Source organism: Antennarius striatus, chromosome 1 (assembly GCF_040054535.1).
Source record: "Antennarius striatus isolate MH-2024 chromosome 1, ASM4005453v1, whole genome shotgun sequence".
NCBI lineage: Eukaryota > Metazoa > Chordata > Actinopteri > Lophiiformes > Antennariidae > Antennarius > Antennarius striatus.
The window spans coordinates 25,734,122-25,760,812 of NC_090776.1; the positions used below are offsets into that span (position 1 = coordinate 25,734,122).

Sequence of the window (26,691 nt, forward strand, 5' to 3'; positions counted from 1 at the left end):
TCCTAGCATCCACCCTGACTAGCTACTAAAGGTTACACCAATTCATTCTGCTTTGCAAAGGTCGAAGGTCATCTTCAGGGTTGTTCCCAGATAGGCCTTGTACAGCTCCAGAGGGACTGGGGAATAGGCCAGGGTGTTGTAAAAATAAAACAACCGATATGCTCTACCCTAATATTTTACACTGAGTTAAACACTTTGGTCTTTTGAAAAATGCTTCTGCTTAATTAGCAGCAGAAACCTAGGGGGAGTTTTCCAAGTTGAGCACGAGCGCTTCACTCAGTTTGTACTTAGCATGCGCAATGTTAGAAATGGAAATGAAGCAGGCTGAATTAGCAGTTGACTTAGGTAAAACCATCTTTCAGAAACATAACAGCTTTAATATAATTATTTTGGGAGGAATGAAATGAGAGAAACATATTACTTAGTTATTAAGTCATTTTAGAGTACAATATTTTTTTAATTGCTTTAAAGGCTCCTGCAGACATTTTCATGTGGAAGTCAAACAAAAAAGGAAGTGGGCAAAGTGCAAAACTGCTCCATTTAGTAAACAGCTTATTTATTCCTTTACAAAATAGGTACAAATACTTAAGTATCGTTTTTTTTCACACAAACAGGAAATCTTCAAGATATGTACAAGAGTTTACCAAAAATAACGTGGTTCTAATAAACACATAGTTTTGTAAACAATATTTACAAATTATCCTTACATTGAAATGTCAATTTCTCCATCTGTTTCCATCAGTAACACTGCCCTAATATTTTGGCTAAAAAGCTGTAGTCTAAGTAGAAATGTCCTGTGAAACCACCAGAAACCATAGAAATCACCAATAAAAACATCTGAAAACATCATTGTTGTGCTTGTTTTGAAAACATAGTATTTTGGAGATAGAATTTATGAAAATGTGTCAAGCATAAAGCCAATCCAGTAAGTAAAGAAAAGAAAATATATTAATTGTTAAAAATAAGTCTCTTTTGACAGAAGTTGGCAATACTGTTTACTACTTAAAATTTCATTTCTTTGCTATAATACAGTGACAGCTTTCAGTTGTCAAGTAAAATAGATATTAAAAAAGTGCTGTCAAAATGTACAACACACAACAGTTGTTCAAAATGTCACCCATATTTAAATAAATTTCAATGTGACAAGAAAAGCTGCATAGAGGCCAAGATATTTAGTTAAATAGAAAAACATAATGGACAAAGTTACATAATACAATAATGATTCTTTTTTTTTTGTAAAGGCAATGCAACAGGACATGTAAAAAGTAAGTATATCATCCCAATTATCCCTTCAACAGATAACACAGATAAAGGGACCAAAATTTAAATAAATGTTGAACTGAAATCAACTGCTTCCCCCAGCAGATAAACACGACATTAAAATGGTGATGTTCAATTTTGGACTAAAATCCACAAGTGTAAGTGCTGTTCACCGAATCGCTTCATGGACTACCTTTAGCATTCAGTCGGTAGTAATGTTGGTGTAGGGCTGGGGGGGGGGGGGTCACTGAGTACACAGTGGAAAAGATTAGGGTATGTTTCACTCTCCCCAGTCATCACCTCTTCTCACCTAGGTAACAATACATTTTTGAGCATGATAGTACGCAACGTACAAACACTTAGTTATAAGCAAAGTTCACATTATTTATGATTCTAAAAAAAAAAAGCATATTAACTCGTTCAAGACGGGAAAATGGTTTCATAGTGTGACGATGGTTTTGTTTACTGCCCATTGCAGAAGGGTCATATGGACTCTGCCTTATCATGTATTCTACATGAAACCGTAATAAACTGTCTAATCTTGACTCATTTTAAGCACATGGTTTTAAAAACATCAGGTTTTCATATCAACACATGGGAGTTACTCCTTTTCTTAGAAAGCCGATGTGACAAAAATATACATGCTGTAAAATAAATCTAAAATAACTATTTACACATACAGTGAGGAAACTAACATGATGCTGTTATTTGGAATCTTAACGTTTCAGGATGGTGTCTCGCTATGGAAATCAGTGAAGCCTCTAGTCTACTGATCAGCTAACCTACACTCACATCCATTCGACAAATATCTTGCCACTAGGCAGTAACAAAAAGGGAACATAATTCTCTTTGCTAAAACAATCTGCGCTTTGATTCATTTGAGATCCGGCCAATGACAGGAAATAACTACCAAACACACATGGAGCAAGTGCTGAATCAAGTTCTGTGAAGCAAAAATTACTTTGTTTCTTCAACAAGCACGAGAAAATTTGATATGGCCTTTAAACTTACAACACGCCATCAATCTAAACAAGAAGACATGAAACTACTCTTTTGTTTTTGTATGGTTCCCTCTCTCTTCTTATTAAAAGCTAAATAAAATGTCGCTACAGTACATATGGAGACACAGAGCTGAAACATTAGACCTGATCTGAAGGCACGTGGCTAGGAAAGAGGAGGAGGAGGAGGTCGAGGTGGGCGCTGAGTGGATCAGAAGCTACTTGAGTAGGGCACGGTAAAGGAGGAGGGAGTGGGCGGTCTCTCTCTCCTGCTCCATATAGAATATTAAGTCCCTGAGGTTGACGCGAGTGATGCGTTGCCGTGTGTACTGGCGCGATGAAGTGGACGGGGTGGAGGAGGTGGCCGGGGAGCCCATCGTGCTGCCTGAAACCTGGAGACAGAGGAGAGATCAAAAGGTGACGTGAGGGGAGAGATGTCACTTGGCATATCAAAATCTTCACACTGTATTTTACTTATATTATCTTGATATACTGTATACTTATACTTTGATTAAAGATATTAATACTTTTGTCCAATAACAGAAACAGGATTGTGCTTGGAATAAACCTCGGTAAAGAGTGTTTGCAAGTCCACACACAAATAAAAAAGCATCACTTAAAAAGTTGAGAGTACATCAACAACATGTGAACAACGGAAAAGACTCAAAACTATCTGACTTACATTCAATCAATGAGAAATAAAGAACAGAACCCGCAGCAATGAGCTTTTAATATGCTTGCTGACTAAAAATGACACCATGTATTTAAGTGCTGTTTAAATGTGATCAATGATAATGCAGCAGAATGCAATTTGATCTTCAATTTTACTTATGTTTGTTCATATTATAGCATGCTAATAAGCATTTCCATCTGTATCATCTCTGTATCATCTTATCGTCTACAGGATGGTATTGTTCTGAACATTTGACTCTGTCCAGGTCAATTTCTCTTCGACACAGATATGCAAAAATTGATTTTCCCTATTCCTGTGCAGGAATTCTGAAACTAATCAGGTGAGAATATTCAAGTTTTGAGTTTTCAATATGTGAAGGTCATTGATATCAATCAACAGCAGCCACTGACACTACTTTAGTGCTCCTCAGAAAACATGTTGATCCCAGTCGTCCAAATGCTTCAGTACTGACTTAAATGACAAAGTGTCCTTATGTATTAAGTTTTAAAAGGGACTGCAAATAAAATTACTTTGCTCTTTATCAGAAACATCAAATAACTGCTTTAATATATCTGTATTTCATTAAATTTATTTTATTCTTTATGGATGTATGTTTTGCATTTTCTCTATCTGGACATTTGCCCACACTCTTCAGCGGTGCAGTCGTGTAGTTTCCATTTTGAAAGTCACTAACAGTTCAGAAGGAGGAAATGGTGTTTTCCGTCTCCCATACAAATGAGGTATAATCATTGCTGGATGAAAAACATTGACAGTATCAATTGTAAGATATTTTTCAGGCTCTAAGCATGTATACACTTGCAATTAAAGAACTAATTCATCTCGCACAGCATAAAGATTTCCTAACCACGTCCAGATCTTCAGGTGCAGCAGAGTGTTCAGAGAGATGCTCTTTAACTGGGGAAACACAAGTTGCAAAAAAACACTGGTGACATGCTCCAATGGTGAGGAAGCCATCGATTTATCTGTGTGCTCCATAGCTTGTCACTTCACCCTGGATAAGAGCAGATTTTCCCTCTTAACAAACAAGGCTGCTGACATAGATCTGAGCTGACGTCTCACTGTGAAATGCAGCCCTTGTTGTTTGCATTTGATCCAGGAAAAACAAGAATGATAAAAGGAGAATGTATACAGAGGCTGATACAAATCAAGAGATGCATTTACATTTGGACACAGAGAAACAAACCCAGCAAGTGCCCACTTGAACAGAAAAAAGACAAAGAGAAATAAGACAGACATTTCAGTGAAAAACACCCTCTCACAATTATATTGATTGCTCTACTCTGTAAATACACAGTACAGACAGGCCTTAATTGCAAACATATGATGGGTATGAATTTACAAGAAGCAAAACAAAAGTCCCTCCAGCTCCCACCCCCTCATACTTGTCTTGGATGCTGGATGATGAGTGAGGCTAGCCAGGCCACTTTTACCACCAACATACCTCCACCACACCTACTGGCAGCCATGCACTGTCAGGCCAGTATTAAGGCCAGTATTAATTTTTGACTGTGTGTAATCAAATACATTCTCATTTATATGTTAATATGACTTTTCCAATAAATTTTGTATTGCTGGAAAAAAAAAAAGCTTCTCCTGGGATTTCATTTGATTCGTTTTTTAATTTGGAATTACAGGTATGTTTACAACCAGCAGACGTGGTCTGCAATAAATACATGCCAGCAAGGCCATCCTCAGCATGTCGGAATGGGATAACTACATTTCCTAAGTTGATTTTCTATTTTTTTTAAATCTACATAAATTAAATCATCATTTAATCATGCTATGTGTGAAAGCAGGAGATATGCAAGTCCAAATAGGGAAAACTGAAATGGAACTCAGCCTGTTACTCAGCAATCCAACACTTCAGTCAGGTTTCTTGGCACCCATAACTATGTTCATGGTAGTTGGTTAAATACTTTTGCCTACTTAGGGTTCATTTAAAAAACACTTACTATGACAATATTTCAAGAAATGAGAAAAAAAAAACATACATATGCCCCTTTATTTGGATTTGTACTAAACTTAACAGGTTCTTTTCTGGATTGTACCCCATCTTCGCACCAAACTGTCTTAAAATCTGCCAGTTGGTATTTGCTGTCAATTTTGTATATAGAAATGAAACTAAAGTGTATGACATCAACGATTAACATTAAAGTCAAGTAATCACTCGCTTATTCACGCTTCAAGATGCACTGCTTCACTACATCGTAGGTTTTTAGTAGGTAGTCACGTGATATCGTACGGGCCTTCTATTGGCTGACAGCATCCCTGTGTGCCCTGCGCACTGGGACTCACAGAAGAGTCTGTAATAGTGTGGGAGTAGGTAATACAGATATAAGGTGGTTTAATATGGGGAGGGTTCATAAACGTTTAAATTACCCTCAATAATAAAATCGTTTTTCGCTATATCGCAGAACGCATTAACTGCGAGTAACAAGGGATCACTGTATTTTAACTATAAAGTTTCAGTCAACTTAGTATGTTGTTGATCTGAGGTGAATTATACCAATCTGGCCCTTACCTTATGCTGGCCGGCCCCAGGCCAAGGTCCAAGTGGGACCAGGATCACCTGGGGCTTACCAGAACCTCACTTTAGTGAGCAGCTTTGGCCTCATCTGGTCAATCATGGCTGACCACATGTGAAAGATGGGCCTGCCCACCATCATGCCAATTATTGCCACTCACAAGTAAGGCCAGTGACAGTGCCACAGATTTAAGTAATCAAAGCCATCCGTCCACCTGGATGGATGGACAGTGGGTAGCCATCAGCAGTTGTTGCTGGCGTGGCGTGGTAGCCGCAGTCATGGTGCGGAGGAAGATGACGGCAAATATAGCCAGACATCGCTGCTCCCATAGTGTGTCACAGCTCCCAGAAAGCCTCATTCCCTTCAGGGACAAGGGCAGCTTCAAGTGATCCAAATAAAGACAGAAAGGTCAGAGCTTGTCCAAAAATTCGCTCAATACAGCCTCCCTATTCTCTGTCTTTATATGCCCTCCATGTGCCAGCAAACACCATTGTGTTGTTGTCAGTAACTATGGAGTCTGATCTCTCTCACTAGCATTCACAGAAAATCATGTTGTGTAGGAGGGAGTGGGGATGGGAGGGGTAAACACCAACACTAAACCAAGCAGATGGCTGAGTGTCAGTTAAAAAGGAAAGTGAGATATCAACAACCATGCTTTCCTTGTCGCTAGCAATTACGCAGTAATTGTGTCTGAAATTCCATGAAAAACAAAATGGCAGGCTTTGTCAGGTCACGGTGGATGAAAAGAAAAAGTAAAAACAGGAGAGGAGACACAAATAGAGGGAGAAGGAGAACAAAACTTAAAGTCTCAAAATCAGCTTGGCCGAGAAAGATCCATGAGGCAAAAAACAGCATCTGTCATTTTATCTGTGATGGGCGCTGGGAGGCATTATGTCATATGACATATCCATCGTACAGAGCACACAGGGATACTTCGATACATCTCTTCAGACATTTGACTTGTTTGGAGGAAGGGACAGAGACAAAAATAGAGGAGAGGAGAGGAGAGGAGAGGAGAGGAGAGGAGAGGAGAGGAGAGGAGAGGAGAGGAGAGGAGAGGAGAGGAGAGGAGAGGAGAGGAGAGGAGTAATAAGGCCTCTTTACTGGCTTCTGTCTTTGCGTAGTTTGTCATATGATGAAGTTGTGTATGTGGAATAATAGGATAAAAGAGAACTAAAGAGAAGACAGATTTCAGTCATTCTCATTCTGACACGAGAATCAGTCGCTAAAACTTCAACAACTTCAATTAAATTTCTTCAATGAACCCTCTTTTTTTGAACTGTTAGGAGTTTTAAAAAAACAAATACAGTTCTAATAAAAACGAATAGGAAAATACTGTTGTGTTTTGTATGTTTACTGTTGTCTGCAAATGCTACAGAGGATGTTGCTTGTTAATAAATATACAGTATTTATTTTTCTTGTTTCATTAATAACTTAAGATGCAGTACGAAAAGATATTCCTGGGCATGGGAACAACTCATTTAAATAAAAAAATATAACAAAATACTAATACTAATACTACTAATAATAAATCAATCAACCTTTATTTGTATAGCGCTTAATCACATCAGTAGACATTTCAAAGAGCTTTAACAGACAGAAAAACCCAACAGGACCTTCCAGAACAAGCAGAAGCGACAGCGGAGGAGAAAAACTCCCTCATTGAGGAAGAAACTCCGGGCAGGACCCAGACTCTTGAGGGCGGTCATCCGCCTTGATAATAATATAATAATAAGAACCACCATCATTTCCAAAATGCCTCATCTATTCTTTAACACATCCATGATGCTCAGAGATACAAAAAAACCCAGATTTTTTTCCAGGTCAGCAGGTCACACCTCCATGTTCCCACAACATTCACTTCAAGTAACAGAGGACTACTGCACATTTTCACTCTTTTTTGTTCTCTAGTCTTATTTATATACTGCTCCGGTAACAGTGCCCAGCAAAGAAGGTGTGATAGATCTCATGTGTTTGCCAGATGCAGATTCAGATTACAGTTCAAACAAAACATACTGTATTTTTCCAAAAAATGTCACAGCCCTGTCCTGACTTTCCATCTCACGTTTATGCAAATGTGCTCTTTGTCACTTTTACACCTTCCACTGCTGTCAGAGGTGGAACAAAACAGAACGTCATTGTGTCAACTTGGCATGTCTAGAGAATGTCTGAGTGGAATAAAGTAAATGAAATGTGCAGCAGCTGCAGCAATGCTTGGAGTTGTGTTGGAGAACTGACATTCAGTCCTTTACCGGGACAGGGGGGAAAGTGAGCTGAGGACATGAGCAGTGGTAGGGTTCCTGCTGATGTGTGGCTTTGAACCCTGAGTGGCACCTGTGCCTTGATGCCGGAGCCAATATTGGATTTGGCCGAGGTCACACCTTAGGGCGCTGGGTTAATGGCTCACTTTGCCAGGCACACAAAGCAGCGTGGCCCCAGTACTGGCCAAACTGCTGTCTCAGCACTTCACTCCTGACAGCAGAAGTTGCAGACATGGGAAAAGAACAAAAGCGCACACATACTGTTTGTACTGGTATGTGATGACACCCCAGTTAACATGCAGTTAACCAGAACTGGTTCAGAGTATTTGATCAGCATTCATGTTGAATTAAAACAAGCCCATGGAGAGAAAGACATAGAAAGAGTTTTTCATGATACATATCATTATACAAAATATTTTACTTTATATAACGATGACACTAGAAATCATTTTCATGTCTGATGTCTAAGCTTAGGCACACTGTGTAGAGCGTAACAGCGACAGACTATTGACAAACTACATAAAGAAGCAGAGCAGAAGCTGAACTATTAATGTTTTTCTGAATGTGAAATTATGAGTGGATATTAGCAGCCTTGAAGGGAAAAGCCGAAAGGAAACGAAGAATTAGCAGCCCTCACAAGTCACAGTATTGATAAATTTGAGATATGTTGCTCTCCTTTGTGGAGGACAACCAGATTCTGGAGCTTACAGGCAACTCGGGCATCCCTGATGGGTATCTCCTCCTGAGGAATGACTGACTGGAAAACTGGCTTCCAGGCTGCCTGAATAACAGAAGATCTGTCCGTTTGGTGAACTGGGTGAAGGCCTGATTGACTCAAGAACTGGCTGACCGATTTACTTACTCAAGGAGTGACTGACTAGTGCCTGGATGACTGACTATGCACCAGAGTGCAAAGCTTTCCCACATGTTCTTCTCCATGCCACATTTCAGCCGGGGAACGCCGTCTTGTCCTTCCAGAGTGTTTACAGTGTGGAGCCCAGCCGTGGGAGTGCAGCCCAGTTTCATCTCTTCACTCGGGCTGAAACACCACTCCTACGGCCGCCATTAATCAGCAACAGAGACTTTCTCCCTCCCTCTCTCACGTCTCCTTTTTCTCACTCCTCTACGCCCACAGACATGTTAGATGAGGCCATTCTGAAAGAGTTAACAGATGTCGGCTGATTTGCCCCGGGCTTTCTGACATTGCCCGAGTGATGTATTTGATGTGGAGTTTATTCAGCTCCAATAAACGTATAAAGAATTAGAATAATAATTCACAGATGTATATACACAGATTATATGCTGGAACCTGCCTTTACAGCAGACAATGCAGGCAAGATTAATAGAAGCATGGGAAAGGAATGAAAAGGGTTTTGGTTCAGCCTTGTGATAATCAGAGGGGTCATGATGGCCTTATACCACCGCACACAGGTGGCCTTTGTTCCGATCACAGGTTCCTTTTACGTGAAAAGCTTGAACAAGGTGCCATTGTCACTGTTTTTTTAAAGAAATGGAGCAGAATGACGCATTTTGGCTGGAACAGTTTTCTTGTCTCATACATGCTTTAGATATTCTGTCATTTTCTGTACAGCAGAGACATGGGGGAGAATGGGAAAGACACAAAGCTTGATAAGACTAAAGTGTAGCATTCTGATCATGGGAAAAAATGAGAGAATTACTTTAAAAACAAACAACTTCCATTTGGTTCAGAGCTAAGGAACAACAAATCTCAAAAATGGCCAGTTGCAGAGCATCTTAATACCCACATAAACCATAAAAACAGCTACACAGCTCCATGGCAATGCATAGCAACCGTGCAGAATTTCAGTCAAGGAGAAAGAAGGCAAAAAACACCTTATTACTTCTAACTCCTGCAAGCCATTTTGGTCTCCAAAGGTTTTAGAGCGCCGCAGGCCATGTGTCTGCAGTGTTTCGGGAAATGACTTGCCTTCGCACGAACACTGCTATGTTCTGCAGCACTGCTGCCCCCAGCATCCCCGCTCAATTTCTGTTTAACCCCTTCCTGCCTTCCCTTACTCTGACTCACTGCAACAGAGAGCTCACGCCCAGCAAAATACTGTCACATTGTTAAAGCCTCCAACAAACCAAGGCAAATCATACCAGTTTTTTTATGAGGTAACACATTAACTGCACATTTAATTCGGTTACTTAAGCATGTGATGGCTCTTAGCAAACGTGGTGCAGAAAAGGTGTAAGGTTACAGGGAGCAGAGAAAGACGGAGCATAAAGCTCCTACGCCGTTCCACTTGATCTACTACAATGTGCGACACAGTTTGTACACTTGAGTGTGTATCAACGGTGGATTAAATCTGCAAACTCGTTGACACAACACATAATTAAAACATCTTGCTTGGGGTCAGGAATTTTCTAATTAGTAGTGTACTGACAAAGCTGCAATTCCATCGCCCTGAGTTTCAAAGTCCACAGGTTACTGCTAAGATGAAAGCTGACCCTGGAGCACATTTCTGCAGGGCTGCTCATACAATTTCTCAAAAGACAGTCACAGGGTCACCAAGCTAAACAGTGTGCTACTCCCGGAACCTTGCTTCCAAACAAAGAACTTCAAAAACCCTCCCATTTTATTTTAACCTGAGAGAAAGAAATGGTTATGTAAAGGCAACTAGATGCAGAAATTCTAACATTGTTTTTAATCTTACTGTAAGCCTGGTTAAATACTACAGATGGTTTCTTAGCTTCATCTTTTCAGCTGAAGATGGTGTGGTAATAACATACAATAAAGGATAAAAAGCAGATTTTTGCCTTAATAATTCAAATTTTTTTTGGAATGATTGGCCAACTGAAAGAGGTGGAGGGGCCAATTTTGAAAGAAGTTGTTGTAGCCTCTCTATCCAAGCAGAAATGCTTAGAATTCTTGACTATGAGTGTTAATGCAATTTTTGGGGGTTTATCTGCACCTGTGAGTGAAGTAATTTATTTAATTTAATGATCAGACACACAAATTTCAAACTTCTTATTCTGGCTTTAATAGCCAGAATAAGAAGTTTGAAATTTGTGAATTAACACTGAAAATGTAAATAATCTCTAGACTGAATTTAATTATTACCTGCCTGAATTTACTAGATTCTCATGCTATGGAAAAAGCAACTCGATATTATCTTAAACAAAAGGCAGCTGAAATATAAATCAAGTGGTTCTTTCTTCTAGCCCTCGACTAATAGCATGCATTGTCGCATAATTACCTCGACCTAAACTGTACTTTTTAAACACTGTACTGAGCAAAGCTGTGCATTTTAATAATCAGCAGCTTTGTGTCATCTCTCTATTTATTCATCTGCTATTGCTTAACCACATTGTTTTGAAGAAGCTGAACTAAATTTATTGAACTTAATAACTGAACCGTAATAAAAGTCACATCAGGGCAGTACAGTGGCGCAGTGAGTAGCACTGTGGCCTCACAGCAAGACAGTTCCGGGTTTGAGTCCTGTTCTGTGCAGAGTTTTTCTCTGCATTCTCCAGTTTCCTCCCACCTCCAAACATATGCATTTCAGGTGAATTGGGCGGTTCCAAATTGCCTATAGGTGTGAGTGGTTGTTTCTCTTTTATGTGGTTCCGCAGTACACTGGCAACGTGTTCGTAGCGTCTCCCTGCCTCATGCTGGGAGAGACTCCAGCAAAGCCCCTGACCCGTGGAAGCGGGGGAAGCATTACAGAATATGATTGAATGACGAATCACATCATTGGTTCTTAAATTCATGAAGTGGTAGACCATAGCTGAGGAAAGTTTTTGAGTAATGTGCGCCACAGGGTACTATCTCAAGACAATTCTTATTCAAAATGTTTACCTTGGATGTGCAGTGACCGTAGAGTTCATCAGTACACTGATTCGGTTTCTTTTTGTATAATAGCACTTGATGGTACCTGGACATCTCCATTTATTTCAATACATTAACCAATAGTTTACCTTAAAAAAGAATTCAATTTTATTGTAAAACAAACTGCATGTTATCAATAAAGTTCCTAAAAGGCATTCAACTTGTGTATAAAAGTAAGAAGATATCTCTATAATACACATATTAAGTCAAATACATTTTCAATGCATGTTGGATTCTGACAGGACTGCTCATTTTTTTCGGATCCTGTCAGGATCTGAAGGTGAAGGTGATCTAAGTGAGATGGGTGTTTGGTTTGTTAACCCGAGAATTGTGTCTCTTCTCTTTATTGCTGAAGTAGTTCTATGCTACGCCAGTCAATGACCATGACACACAAGTGGTCTCCTTTGGTCACGTGTGAAGCTGTCAGCAAGAGAGTCAGCCCCTCTAAGTCTCAGGTCGTGTTTTCCTGCCATAAAATGAATTGCTGTCTGTGGTTTGGGGCAAGTTGATGCTTCCAGCAAAGAAGACTAAATACAGATGGGCTAGTGATGATGGAAACTGGCCTTAGAAAATAACCATGTAAGTACTAAGATTGGAAAACTGGCTCTAGAATACTATCCTCCACACAAGCGGAACAATCTGCAGAAGCTTGCAAAATTAGATGAGTTGATCCAATTTAATCAATTTAAGTCTCTTTTGATGTGTGACATGAATGAGTGTGCTCTCTCTGAATCGTCCTTCATCTGTCGTGGTCTAATGTATTGATGTTTCTGTATTCTTCCACTTTTGCTTTATATATATTGTAATAATGTATGTATGCAATTTATACTTTAATATAATGAACATTATAATCTACTTATATTACCATCAGAGCACCACTGCAATCAAAAGATTGCTCATTTTTATCACCTGTTTGAAACAAAAGCAAATAAGTCAGAGAATGCAACATCCCACGACACCCGTGAATTCAACACTTCACCTTGACCTACACATTTTTGTGCCTCTGGCTTCCTGAAAATATTGCTTTTTGTTTTGTGATTACAGTATATCTCATCAGGTTTCAGAGATGTGTGCCTAAAAAGGTATAAAAGTGAAAATTAGACCTTGACCAAATTTTTCAAGGTAAGAGTTGTGATGTAATCTTCATCCCTTTGCCCCCTTGAACATAACACCTTTTGTTTCGTCATTCTATCTTATCCGGTTCTTGAGATATGTGAAAAAATATATATAAAAGTTGAACTTTGACCTTGAATTTAGTTTTCTCAAGGTAAAGGTCATCCTCTTATTTTCATCCCCTTTGCCAACCGAGTAATGTGCTTTTTCTTTTATCTTTCTATCTGCAATGGTTGTGAAGATATTTGGTGGACGGACAGACAAACACACAAACACTGACGATTACAATACATCACCGCTTCGCTGGATGTAAAAACTAGTCACATATTGGATGTTGTTATCTTTTACATAATGAAAAGACAACTTGAGAATTGCATAAGAGCAACAGCAATTAAGATGATGCTGTTGTTGTGCTGTATACATGTGCTGTATATGTCTATTAATCAAAAAATAATAATCTATAATCCAACTAATAATGTGTTAAATGCTTTTCCTCCTATGTTCTCCCTAAAAAGAGCAAATGTAACCAAGAAATCACAGCAGCTTGCCTCATAACCTGGACAATTAGCGCAGGCCAAGTATCTTTAGCTACATAAAGTATCAGAAGTAGAACTTTTTCTACATTAAATATTTAAAGCGTTTCATATATAAAATGAACCCAATTAGAGTTAAAATAGGAGAAGTGTAATGAGTCTCAAGTCAGAATGCATGTCTTCAGAACTATTCACTAATGAGCCCTTGTTGGTTTTGCAGACTTTACTTTCAATGGTGTGGCACTGTCATTTCTGCTGGGTTTTAATTTTTAATTCAAGTTGAATGAGAGGGTGGTGACTGAGTTAATAATCAAAGCACCGGGGTGTTTTGCAGCCGATGGATAGCTGGAAGAAGTTGCCAAATGAGGCTTGTGGTCTGACCTTTGATGTCTTTGCGAAACGTTTCAAATACGAACAACCAGTTAACAACAGCTTATCAGTTCTGAGTGGTATTGAACACAAATGACCACACTACAGGGAACGCATCCTGCAAATGGCCTAATTAGGGAACAGAGAAGGCAACCACAATAGCGTGACATAGAATAACATAATCTGAGCACTAACAGACACTGACTTGAGAATGAAGTCAGACAATGACTTGGGAGACCATCGCTCTGCAGAAGTGATGTATGCTGAACTGTCAGTCTTCACATAAATCTTTATATGAGCGCTGAGACATTTCACTTTCAAGAAAAGGAACGCACCAAGGGGCCACAGTAGATATGCAGATGGTGGGGATTAAAAAGCACATTTACAGCAGCGGTTCACACTATCAAAAAGGTCCTTGATCTCGAATTGACATAAATGGGACCATTTTTGACATAATTTAGCCATCATACACTCAGTTGCAGTGCCGCTGTCACTTATCCCCTTGCACCTGATGTGACGCCAGCTAAATATGAGAGGCAGGGAAATGACTGTTCGAAGAGCACGTTGAATTCAAATCCAGAATCTTCTGGGGAAAGAGTCATGTTTTATATAGATGGCCCAGAAAGACGAACAGAAACTTTACTGGAAATTTTTTATGTCTGTAGAGCGCTTCTGTGAACATTTGTGACCCCCCAGTGATATTGTTTTTCATCCAAAAAGCTCAAAAGGGTTAGAAGCACACAGAGTTTTCATAACTACTCAAAAATAAAAGTTTCCTTTACCATTTTACACATTTGGATATGTAAATTTAACTTGAATATGAAGATATTATTAATATTATGTTCAGCTGAAAAGTATGATACAGACTCAGAAGTGTCTTGTTCAACATTATGGTATGTTTAGCACTGCATTGTCAAAAGTAAAATCATATAGTGTGCTGTCAATTAGTGTTCTAGGTTGCTTGAGGTGTAATCAAGACAAGCAACAACACAAAATTTGGACTCAGTGAAGGAGTTCATCACTACAGTCTGTAAAGCACTTTCCTGGAGGCCTCATTCCTCCCATTAGGTTCCTCTTCCACAAGCCCAGAAGGCTTTCTTCCTACCTGCACAGCATTTTGGCAATGAGCTTTGTTCACTTTGTATAACAGCATCATTTTCCATGCAGCTGTGTGTGTGTGTGTGTGCGTGTGTATAAAGCTTATCTACATATTGACTTGGTTTAAATCCACATTCTTGTCTGCCATAATAATTACACATCTTGCAAAAGGAAGTACTCAATTCTTACTGCACCTGAGGCGGGCAGCTGCAGGAGCTGCCCATCGGCGCCCAGCAAATACACCTCCGGCACTGCCTGGTATCCAAACAGCTTCGGCATGCACCCACGGCCATTGCCTTCCATCGTGTAATGGTGGCATTCTGTTAGACTCAGTGAACAGAAAGCGCCATTGCGAGCTAGGTTAAATGTGTTTTCTGTGTGCTGCAGGAACAAAACTATTGAAATAGTTTGGACAGGTAATAAAGACAGCAGGGGAATGCTTTATAGTTTTCATGGAGTAAGGCCACACACACAGACACACACACATACACACACATAACTGCCCTCACCAGAAACACACACACATAGACAAACACACAACAAAGTAGTGTTGTGTGGAGACACAGGCCAGGCCAGCCAGTATGTTTACATTTTGTGGCTCTCTGGACCTTGTTGTATGTGTATATAACAATCTCTCAAAAAAGCCAAAAATGTTTCTCAGCCAAACCACATCTCCTGCTCTGAACTGTCGGAACATTGATGTTGGTGATGCAGGCCATATTAGGCCATTCACAACGCATAGTTCTGGCAGTGAAGGGTACTCATTAGTCCAACAAATACATAATTTATGCAATCTAAAAAATATATGTGATCATAAATCACAATGAGAATAAGAGACATGGAAACACTAAGGTTCGCTGTTGATGCCGATTCTTTTTCTTGAAAATCAAATGGAGGTCATATGTTGGGAAGCTGTCTGTCAAAAATGGATGACCACAACTTTCCTATGCAAATACAAGGCAATAATACTCCAAAGTAAGAGCAGAATACTATTAATCATCTGTTTCCTCTAGTATTCATGTAATGGTTTAATACAATCGGCAACATTCACATCAAATCTCACCCATTGTTATTCCAATGTGCACAATGTCCTATTGTCCTTAATATACCACAGAGCATCATATGTATTGTGTTCAATGCAATGTAAATAGATGTAAATTAGGTGGCCCCATCCAGGAAACTTGGGAGACATTAGGTTATACGCCATACTATCTGACAAGAACAACACACTGCTGGGAGCATATATTGTTTTCAGCAATGCAAGCAAGCATCTACAACAGCACCAGAGCCAACAGCCTTTATCCTCTCTCCATTCAGGACTTATAACATTAATGAACATAGTGATGTCTGAATTCTGCTGAGATTATTTGTCAAAATCGCCTGAATTTCACAGTTAATTGGCCTCTCTAATTAGCACAGGATGTCTAATTCCCATTACAGTCAGTGTGCTAAATGGTAAAGCTTTAGTAAGCGGATGCCATTGCTTCTCCTTTGAACAGAGAAACTCCCTGTGCAAGCAGAGCTGCACTGTACATTACACACTCAATGATCGATTCTAAATCTTAATTAGGGAAACGACAAACAAGCAAGGGGACTTAATGAACTGTGTACCTTGTCAAACAGCTGGCTGATTATATTTATTGAGACAGATATTAAATTTAATGATTTGCGCAATTAACTGTAAACCAAACAGTGATCTCTGAGGAACATAAAGGGGTCAAAGAGGCAAGCATCAGGACCAAAGAGCTAACAGAAAGGAGCCGACAAATATTTGTTATCCCCAGAGTGCTGAGAGAGGCATCAAGGACTCATAAGATCCCATGCTTTAGGAATTAATATATCATGGAACCTTCACTCTTGTGAATCTCAGTCCTTATCATCTATTTTCCTTATACTACTGTCATACTGTAAAAACACATGGAACAGGCACTCTCTGCTTTACTTGCACCCTTGTTCCATTTAATGATCTGAAAACAATATAGAAACATAAAAAAGTGGGCAGAGTCTTATCATCACTGCCTCTTTTCATGACCATCCAATTCAAACTTTTTTCTAAATTGGTCAAATGGAAAGCAGCGAAAAGCGAGGAAAAAAATTAAGCCGAACCGAAAAGTGCGACTTGGATTTAATATTTTATAATTGCCAAGGGACATTCTAAGATCAATGAATTTTTGCCCGGGACACACATCAGAAAGAGATGTACTTCAGTCTTTTTAGGGAACATTGGTCTATTTAATTCCAGTGTCTGATGCATGTGAAATATGCCTTCCATGGCCTGCTTCTTCGTCCCCAGGCACTGCTGCAAGCAGACATTACCACTTTTAATGGGCCGCCATGAGAAGAGGCAAGTCAGCCAATAACCCATCCTCACTAATGGATCGCCTTGTTTGTTCTCTTTCACCATTTTATGAAGCCAATTTTAGACGTTCTGTTTTTCTGTTAAAAAAAAAAAGAAGAGAAAAATGTATCACAACTACATTTTAGTACAAAAAAGATAACATGAATGGTCCTCAGACTGAAGAGCAGAAGAGAACGGTATTATTTGAGCAATTTACTTTAACCATCTCAGTCAAATAAAGTAGCTGGTGGTTGGTCTAGGTTATAAGGGGTAACTCAAAAATAACTGGAAGCCCAAAAGGGGCCTCTCCTTGCAGAAGACTACAAGAAGAAAGATGCTTCTAGGCCCAGCAGTAAACAGCTTTTAAAAAAAGGTTATATATAGAATATAGAATAATGCAGAAGTTAAATGACAGCAGTAGTTTTAGGGGTGAGAATGACCACCTTCAGGCTAATTTATCACCAGTTGTTGAACCAGATATTATACTATATTTATTATTCAAAACATAAACTAAGCCGTAGTCAAAAAAAAGTAAATTAAGTGCCTGCAATGCAATAATCTTTCTGCTTTCTCTTGCAAAGCTCAAACTTTGACCACTGACAATAAAGCTGACATAACAATTGGAATTAGTGAAACAAAATTTTATATATAGCAATGAGAAAAGTCACTGATCCATGGTAAAGACAGCGGTCTTTTGCATAAAGCAATCAGAGTTAAATCTAACAGCCATGTTGGAGGTTCTGTACTAAAATGCCAAAAACTCCCACAAAGACACAGGAGTTTTTTTTAAGTGAGCCATAACAGAAAGAGCTCTCCAGGGTTCCGCCACAACTGAGCTTCACAGTTTCACGTGTTGACAACTTCGTCAACAGTACTTGTACTCTAAAACTCTCAAATCAAGGCAAAAACATGTTAAGATTTAGAATTTGGAGGCCCACAGATTCCATTTCCTCCAGGAGAGTGGAAACACAAGCAAGGATAACATGATAATGTTGTGTTTGAGGCACTTTGTCTGTCCCTATGAGTGGTGTAGGATTGGTGGAGTGGGTTTGCACAGTGCGGTATAGCACAGCATGGGGCCCAGAATGTTGGGCTGTCCCCAAGTCCCTGGCCAGGAGGCTAGCTAGAGACCAAACCATTATTGGTCTGCCTCCATAACAACGAGGCGGAGAGTGGATAAAAGGCAGCAAATTCCATTCTTCAGAAATTTAATTATATCAAGATTAACAAGGGAGGTAATTAATTTCTTGAAGATGGTATCTTTTAAGTGCCTGGGGCTCAACTTTGTTGTCAAAACTGTATATTTAACCATTATTTAAGGGCAAAGTTTTAAAGACAGAATTGAGGGGGGATCACTATGTTGCCATGAAAATGAATATGTGGAATGTTGTTAATCTAAATAGGAATTGATAGTGTTAACACTAATGTGTACAATTATGTTTATAGATAAATGAAATTTCATGATGATGAAGATGAACCACCAAATGCAATAACTGTATTTAAAATAACTTCTTGAAGGTCCAATCAAAATAGATTTTTTTAAAGACGCACACATTTCAAATAGAGTTTATTTCGAATCCTTTGTGTGATTGAGTTATAAGTGAACAAAATGGAATCAAACCCAGTTTGTACGATAATACGATACATCCCATTTAGCTACGTACATGAAAGAACTTCCACTGTCAAAGGTTCTCTTTCTTGTTAAAGAGTAATTTGCGATTTAATGTAAATTGATTTTCTACTTCAGCTAGAGGATTGCTGGACTACTACATATAAATCATTACAATCTACTAATGTGGATAGCAATGTATTATATGTAATACATTACTACTGTAGCTACATAGTGATGTAGATAGTAATTTATTACTCGTACATGTGTTTTACTTCCACATGTACAAAATAAAAATAATTCAAAATTATCTACTCATTACAAATAGCATTGAAACAGAGCAGAAGTCATCATTCATGAAGATTTGGATGGTTCAATTCTTGGCTTTTAATCCCAGGGCAAGAAAGATCACAACCCTAATCCTCAGCCCGTAACCCCTAATACTAACCCTTAGTCTTCTCTTCATTGCTGATGATGTGTAAGTATGGTAATACTTCTTTGAGACTGGCTCAATTGGAAATGCAACTAGAGAAAGTTGGAGGCCCTTCCATTCATGAACACATCAAAGTCAGTGAGGCTGAGTCAAATAGACAACATTTATTCAGGACCCAACAAACAATACTGAACAATTGTTCTCTTACCAAAGTTACACCTGACTTGGTTTGTTTAAGTTCTGGTGTGAAACTGTGGTCTTAATAATTCTGTCAGTCTTCTGTTTTCTTTTACTCATTTCTGTTGTATGCAAATAGGTGTGTGCGAGGACCAAGAGGCAACTGGGGAAATGATCTCCCATTCAGGCTGTTGATTGGCTGTTTCTTGGAGAAGCCATCCGGCTAAGATGATGTCGTGCAGGTGGCAGCCGGCAGCAAATGGCATTCCTCATCTCCCTCATCTCTGAACCAGTCACACCATGCAGTTTAGTCTCAATATTGTTATTAATTCTTCTGATTAGTAGAAGTGGACTGTCATTTCTGTTTGAGTCATTTTCTTCTGTTTATTTAGAGAGGGAGGTAAGAGGCTGTTTTTAAAATTTGGTTTTCGTTATTTCACTAGCTTAGTTATTTGATTCCCAGTTTTGTAAATGTATGTATAACACCTGTCAATGGTGATGCCAAACTACAAAATTCATAAAGAAATCAATATCTTCTTAAACTGACTGGTATTTTTTAAGGATAATGTGCATGAACACATCATTAGGTGCAATAGCAATGTCAAAAGATCAGTTGTTTAAGAATTTACTCATGGTTGATATATGTAAACAACTACTGGCCTGTGCGATGTGTTTTACGAGCATTCATGGTCCCCAGTGGATTCATTCTCTGACATTCCCTCTCAGCATATAATCTTTTAATACATAGTGAAAATATGGTAATAAATAAAGTAAATGTTACCAAATTTCCTACAGATATTCAGTTTTTAGAGGAGGGATTTGAAAGAGTTTGGTGATCTTAACTATTCATTGCCGGCAGGCCTAAGTTTTCTCTAGTTCTTGAAGCGTCTTAACATCTGCTGAATAAAAAGGCACACAATTTAGCAAAGACATTCATCATACCAGGAGGATAAATGCTGGATAAAGTTTAGTGATGTCCTGACTTGTCCTTTAGCACCACCGGGGCTTGAAACCCTTGGTTTTGACAGAAATGTCGCAACAATTATTGGATGGGTTGCTGATAAATTGTATACAGACATGAAAAGTCTTTGACTTGAGATGTTTTGTTGTCAGTATAGTACAGAATAACATATTACATCTGACAAAGTGTATGCAATATGTTCACTGAGCCATTTTAATGCCCTGTAATGTTAATGTAAGTAATGTAAGTTTTGCATCTTTAGAAACTGAATAATTGTAAGGTATTTTAGATTATATTAACATTAGCATTGCATATTAGTAGTAACAGTAATTGGTAGTATGGTGGGCGAGTGGGTAGCACTAATGCCTCATAGCAAGAAGTTTCTGGGTTCAAATACGCCCCGGAATTTTGTGTGTGGAATTTGAATGTTCTGTCTGTGTCTGTCTGGCTTCCTCAGACCACCACTAAAGTACTAGGTATAGGTGAGTTGCTGCTCTAAATTGCCCACAGGCATGAATATAATGTATTTGGGTAACCTGAACAGCACTGTATAAATAAAATGTATTATTAGTAACGTGTCAAATACAGCTTTCATTGTAGAGCTACATGGGATGGATAAATGCATTAAATGTGACTGGAAAACAAACAAACAAATGTATGCATCATTTTACGCTAATGATATGGCTATATTTTAAATGCTTTAACCCATAGTCCACAGTGCAATAACCACTGGTGGCTACCACTGTGCTCTGCACTGTGGAGGGGAAGGGAAAGTTGGCGAAGTGCACTGTTTTAAAGTTCTAAGAATGCATGGCATCCAGCCAAGGAGCCCCTGTAACCATTCTGAAGATTCAACTCTGTCTCTTTTGTGTCCTCACTGGAAGTAGAGAATTGCCTTGAGATGTAGAGTCAAACTAATATTACAGTCTTCTTGACATATTATGAAACCAATATCAGCCTCTCTGTGCCCTCTTTAATCATATTTATGTTGCATGTAGAGAAGGAGAGCCCACAAGGGGAATCCAAGTGCATCATTACAACCTTATATAAGTCATGATAAATTTTCTACATTTTACTTATGATCTACGATGCATTAATTAATCAAATAAATAACTAAATAAACAACAGCTAACTAAGTCAGTAACTAAGCTATCCATTCATCCATCTTCTTGTAGACTGGACAATCACAATCGTCTCATCTACACTTATCTGCCTTGAGGGTCACGGGTCTGCTGCAGCCAATCCCAGCTGGCTACAGACGGAATGTGGGGTAAACCTCTAATTAGACGCCAGCTCATTGCAGGCCCACATGAAAAACAAACATTCTCACATTCACACTTACACACAATATTTTTGTGACTACTTCACCTAAGGTGTGTGTTTTTGATGGTGACAGGAAGTGAGAGAACATGGAGAGAACCCATGCAGACATGGGGAGATCCCATGTAGACACCGGGAGAACATACAAACTGTCCATAGAAAGGAAACGAACAGGGAACCTTCTTGCTGTGAGGCACCAGCGATACCCACCGCACCACCATGCTGCCAATAAGTATGTTAAGAGGGGTTAATTTCAGCAGAGTGTGTTATGTTTAGGCTTTCAAAAAGTGAAGTTAGCCGTCTTTTTCATGAAAAATTTGGACAGTATGTTTACGTTAGACACGGGACTGATAGCAGAGAGGGGAGATAGAGGAGAAGGGAGGAGGAGCACCACATTTCCATCATGCTATCCCTTCTACTAGCATTTAGTTGGCTCTTCTCCTTCTTAACCAAACAGCCTAGTTGGTCCTACTCCTCTGAGTCATTACCCACTCCCACAGCTCCGGAACCCTCATGCTCTGTGAGTTTCCTGTTTGTCTGGCTGAAGACCTGGCCATTTTACTCCCAAGTGGCACACTTGGAGCAACGCAGGAGGAGGAGAAGGAGAAGAAGAAAGCACAAGAGAGAAGGACAGAGGGGAGGTTGGCGGGGGAGAAGGCAAAGGGAGAGACACTGAGCACTCCCGAGTTGGGATTGATTTACTTCATTAACCGAGATTACAAGTTTAACTTACAAACCAGAGGTCAAAATTTCTCATTAACAAGGGGACCGTGGAGAACCTCCGGGCTTGGAGACCACTCTTATTACTGACTACACATTTCAATCTGTCTTTGATGTTCCATGTCTGCTTTTCTACCCCCTCTCCCCCCCTCCTATTTTTTGGCAGCGAGGTTGATTTTAATTGTAGCTATAGAACAGAGCATAGTTTGCCTGTAAGCCAGCCTCCACATCTGTAGTGAGTGCAGCTTTAGTGATATTGGGTGCAGTCCATAGCTTGGGGCTAATTTTAATGGCCCCCCCTCCCCCCTTCATTGGAGACTCAGATTGTTTTCCACGTGATTCCTGTTAATTTAGCTGGAGGAAAGGGCATCAGTTTTCCTTGTGCTTTCCCCCCTCTCTCCCCATGCCTCTCACTCTATTGCCTCACTCCTTCTTTCTGGTCTACAGCCTCAAAGAAAGAAGGTGAAATGAATTCAAATGGAAAAATAGACTGTGCTCACTATTAAATCTCTTACCTACCTTTGTCCCTTATATTACAACTGGTCAAGACAGATATGGAAAAGCAGTACAAACTGAGGCGATTTAGCTACGATTGTCGCCTTTACGTCAACAAACAAATGTCCTTTTGATGTGATAAATGGCCTCAGCGGTGGAATGATGGCTATGAGCTTGAAAATGTGTCAGGGATGTTTCCGTGCTCTGAGCATGTTTATCACTGCAGGGCATAATGTGTGGAGGTGCACTGTACACAGCAGAAACTTTAATGCTATCGTTAAAAAGAAGAAAAGAAGGAGTCTCCATCTTATATGAGCTAGTAATAAAGAAGTCCTGCAGTTCAGTCAAGATACACAGAACGGGGACAGGGAATCATAACATACAAAAATCAATGAGGGGAAATGAAACAGTGTTCAAATAATGTCAAATGTGTGAAAGGACAGAATATAGAGGGTGTGATCGGAATAATCACTGTGTTCTGTGTTCCCACATAATCAACATAGTTCTCCCCAAAAGGATGTCCTTTATTCCCTATATTACTTTGATGAGAAGAAAGACATACAGGCATACAGTCTTCCAATGTATCAACTGTTTACACACACCGTTCAGCTGAGTACATAAAAATCCATCAGCTTGTCGCAGTGATTCATGTTGAATCATTTGTATACTTCCTATTAAACTGTAAAAGAGTTCTTGGTATTAAAAAGTGTATACTAATATGAAGGTATTCTTTTTCTAGCAGCTCTTTTTAATGGGGAATTAGAGCAGAAAAGTCCACACCTTGAGCAAATCCTCAAAAGATGAGACCATTTGAGCATTCACTGCATTTTCATCAAGCTTCAGTTGTCATTTGTCACTACTCTTAATCCCTCCACCTTTACAGCCCACCCTTGACTTTTCTATTGAACTACAAAAGCCTGCATGTTGATTGACAGGTTAGGGTTGCAGTATGGGGACGACTAAACTGGAGGGGCGTTTAGTGCGGGTTCACCTCTGTGCCTGTTGCCTCTGCATTGACCCACCATGGGGGTCACAACAGGCCTTCTTTTAGCCAGCCAGCAGCCTCTGCCATGGGCTCCTTGGAATGAATCCATGGTCTGCAGAGGCCTGTAAGGCCCCCTTTGTTCCCTCCTACAGACTAGATCAGGCTGGAGACAGACACTCTAGCCTTGAGTAACTATCAGTTTCACAGCCCATGGCGATCCACATCCAGGCTCAGTTCCAAGCCCAGCCAAGCCTCCATCAAATTAAAGGTTGGTGAATAAGGGGTTGAAGGCAAAAGGAGCAAAACCGTGTCACCTGAATTCCGTCACAGTCCAAACATGGTGAAAAGTTGATCTGATGAGGAAAGAACAAGCGGGGGGAAGGAATATTAAAGAGGATTTCAACAGGAGCACTGCCCCATGGTGAACAGAGCAGGATCTCAACAAGGGCATTATCTGGATCCTAATTTGAGCACTGGCACAGCACTGAAGGGCTGCCTTTGTCTGGGATTAATGCGGAAAGCTCAGGATGCAATGTCAGAGGGAAGTAATCAGCATGGACCCTTCATAACGTTGGCTGCTTGTGCTCCTGGCCAGCACCCCCCGGCTCATTTCTGTGGAGATGAAATCTATGACAAGCCCCTCAGTGAAGCTGAGAGCAGGCAACAGTCCAGTAACACCCACAGGCCTCCAGGCATCCTGTGACCCCCTTAGAAAAGTCACATTCACTTTGCTCTGGAGAAGGAAAAGAGAACGCTGCAGGCACTTCCAGCCCATGTGAAATGAAGAAATGTGAGGAGGTGAAAAACGAAGTGAAAATAAGTTAAGATTTCTCCTCCGCCCCCTCTGCAATCACTCCAGAGGAAAGGAACACTGTGCCTTCACTTCATTATGCCCCTCTAATTAAACATGAACAGGACATTAAAAAACGGATAAAACAGAAACAACTCCAGCATGATGTATATTCATGTTTATGTTGTGTAACTGCATTTGGGAAAGTAGTTTTGTTTATGTTGTGTAACTGCATTTGGAAAAGCAGTTTGCAAAAGCAGCTTTTTTTCATGCAGCAGAAGGTCGCGGGCTAATACCCATCAGGGTAGAACATTCTGAAAGAGGTTGGCACTGCACTCAAGGACCAGAAGTAATGCTTTTATTTTGTTATTTATGCTTTTTTAGCGGGTGCATTACTATGCTCCTCTCCAGCATATTTCTGCTATGTAAAAGATGTTAAGATGCAACTCGATAAGCAGGTTATTAAAATGACCAATTGACATTCAAAATTCAGGCTTACTTTAGATGCATCATATTTACAGATGAATATGTGGAATTCAAATGATTTTTCCCCTTCTACCTAAAATGTATCCCAGTGCAGGGATTGTGCATGACTTCATGTATGACCCCGTTGATGTGAAATATGATACTCACGTCATTGCTCATGAAACCTCAAAGTGGAGACAGTACTTTATAAAAACACTTTTCAGCTTAATTAATAGCAGACGAGGTAAGTCACATGAGAGTATGTCGACATGCTCCCTGTCACATGACAGATATTTCCTATCATCTACGTCATGGTCAGCAACTTAAATTGTGGCGAGTGGGTTACCTGACTCATAACTAAAACTGAACAGCACGACAAAGATGTGGTAACAAGAATGGACCTAAAAGCTAAAAGCATGGGGCAATAAAAGGAAAAGAATCCTGTCTACAAATCTAACCCCATTCCTGTTTGCCTCCAGAACAGTATTGGTTCAAAACTTCAATATGAAATTTGTACATTTTTATCTACTATGTGGATGAATAAACATGAGAACAGCAGTTCAAAGGTTGCACATGGACTTGCCAACTCACCAGCGCTTCACAGCTCCCACGTCACACAACAATTAATCATTATTGTGTGGATACCCAATGGAGATAAAGATGCCAGAATAGAACTGAATGCTTAGTCAATCTGTTGTTCTGTGGACATTCAGGAAAAACAAACTATGAAGACATAAATGTGAAATTAAGTGGAGGTAACAGTTCATCTCCTTGAATCTGTCATTCTCTAAATGAGTAAACTTGTTCACTCTAGAGCAGGATGATAGTGTCATGCACCACTTACTGTGGTATCTTATTACCTTACAATATAATATATTACATTACCTATTATAATTCAAAGTACAGCTTTTTCAGAACATTTTTTCTAATTTGGCCAGTAGGCTGCAACGCATTGAGATGGGATCTGTCCTATGTTGGTTGGTTGGTTGGTTGATTGGTTGGTTGGTTGGATGGTTAGTTGGTTGGTTGGCTGGCTGGTTGGTAATTAAGAAAGAAAACACTGCCAACCTTCTAACCTGCCACCAGAGGATGCTTCAACCCAGAAATCCTTCTAACCACGACATCAGACGATGCTGGATGTTCATAATCAAATGTGCTGCTATCAGCCTCATGTATTCGAATGAGATCTGCTAACTTGGTCGCTTGCTTTGATATTTCTTAAACAACCCTGCAAAATCTGCCAAACTTCTAACCCTGCCACCATGGAATGTTTTCTGGAAGCTGTGCATATACATGGTTAACGTACAGTAGGCTTGACAAACATTATACAATAATCCCTTGTTACTTGCAGTTAATGTGTTCCAGGACCAACCACAAAAACCAAAGTTCCATATAGCGATGAACTATTTATTTTACTATTTATGATAATTTAAACATTTATGAACCCTCCCCGTACTGACATTAAAACACATCATATCTGGATTACCTTTTCCCACACTCTTATAGACTTGTAACACTTGAGGTGTTTCTTATGGTGGACAAGGATGGCGTACACAATATTCCTTGAAACTGTCTTTATCTGGCGTCCATCCATAACAAGGAACAAACAAGAACTGACAACGATCTCTCGCTCGCACTCTCATGCTCGCTCTCATGCCCTCTTCTCAGTCTCGCGAACACATGCAGAACACACT

At 39.7% G+C, this 26,691-nt stretch overlaps 1 protein-coding gene across 2 annotated transcripts in view; it reads right to left on the minus strand.

The window, feature by feature from the left end:
• Positions 1 to 42: 42 nt before the first annotated feature.
• Positions 43 to 26,691, minus strand: part of LOC137600977 (transcription initiation factor TFIID subunit 4-like) — an 88,787-nt gene continuing 62,138 nt past the window's right edge. For both annotated transcript variants that reach the window (XM_068322926.1, XM_068322919.1), the window contains one exon: positions 43 to 2,650. In XM_068322926.1, the coding sequence (XP_068179027.1) occupies positions 2,477 to 2,650 (174 nt within the window). In that variant the 3' untranslated portion in view covers positions 43 to 2,476. The remainder of the gene's footprint in view (positions 2,651 to 26,691) is intronic.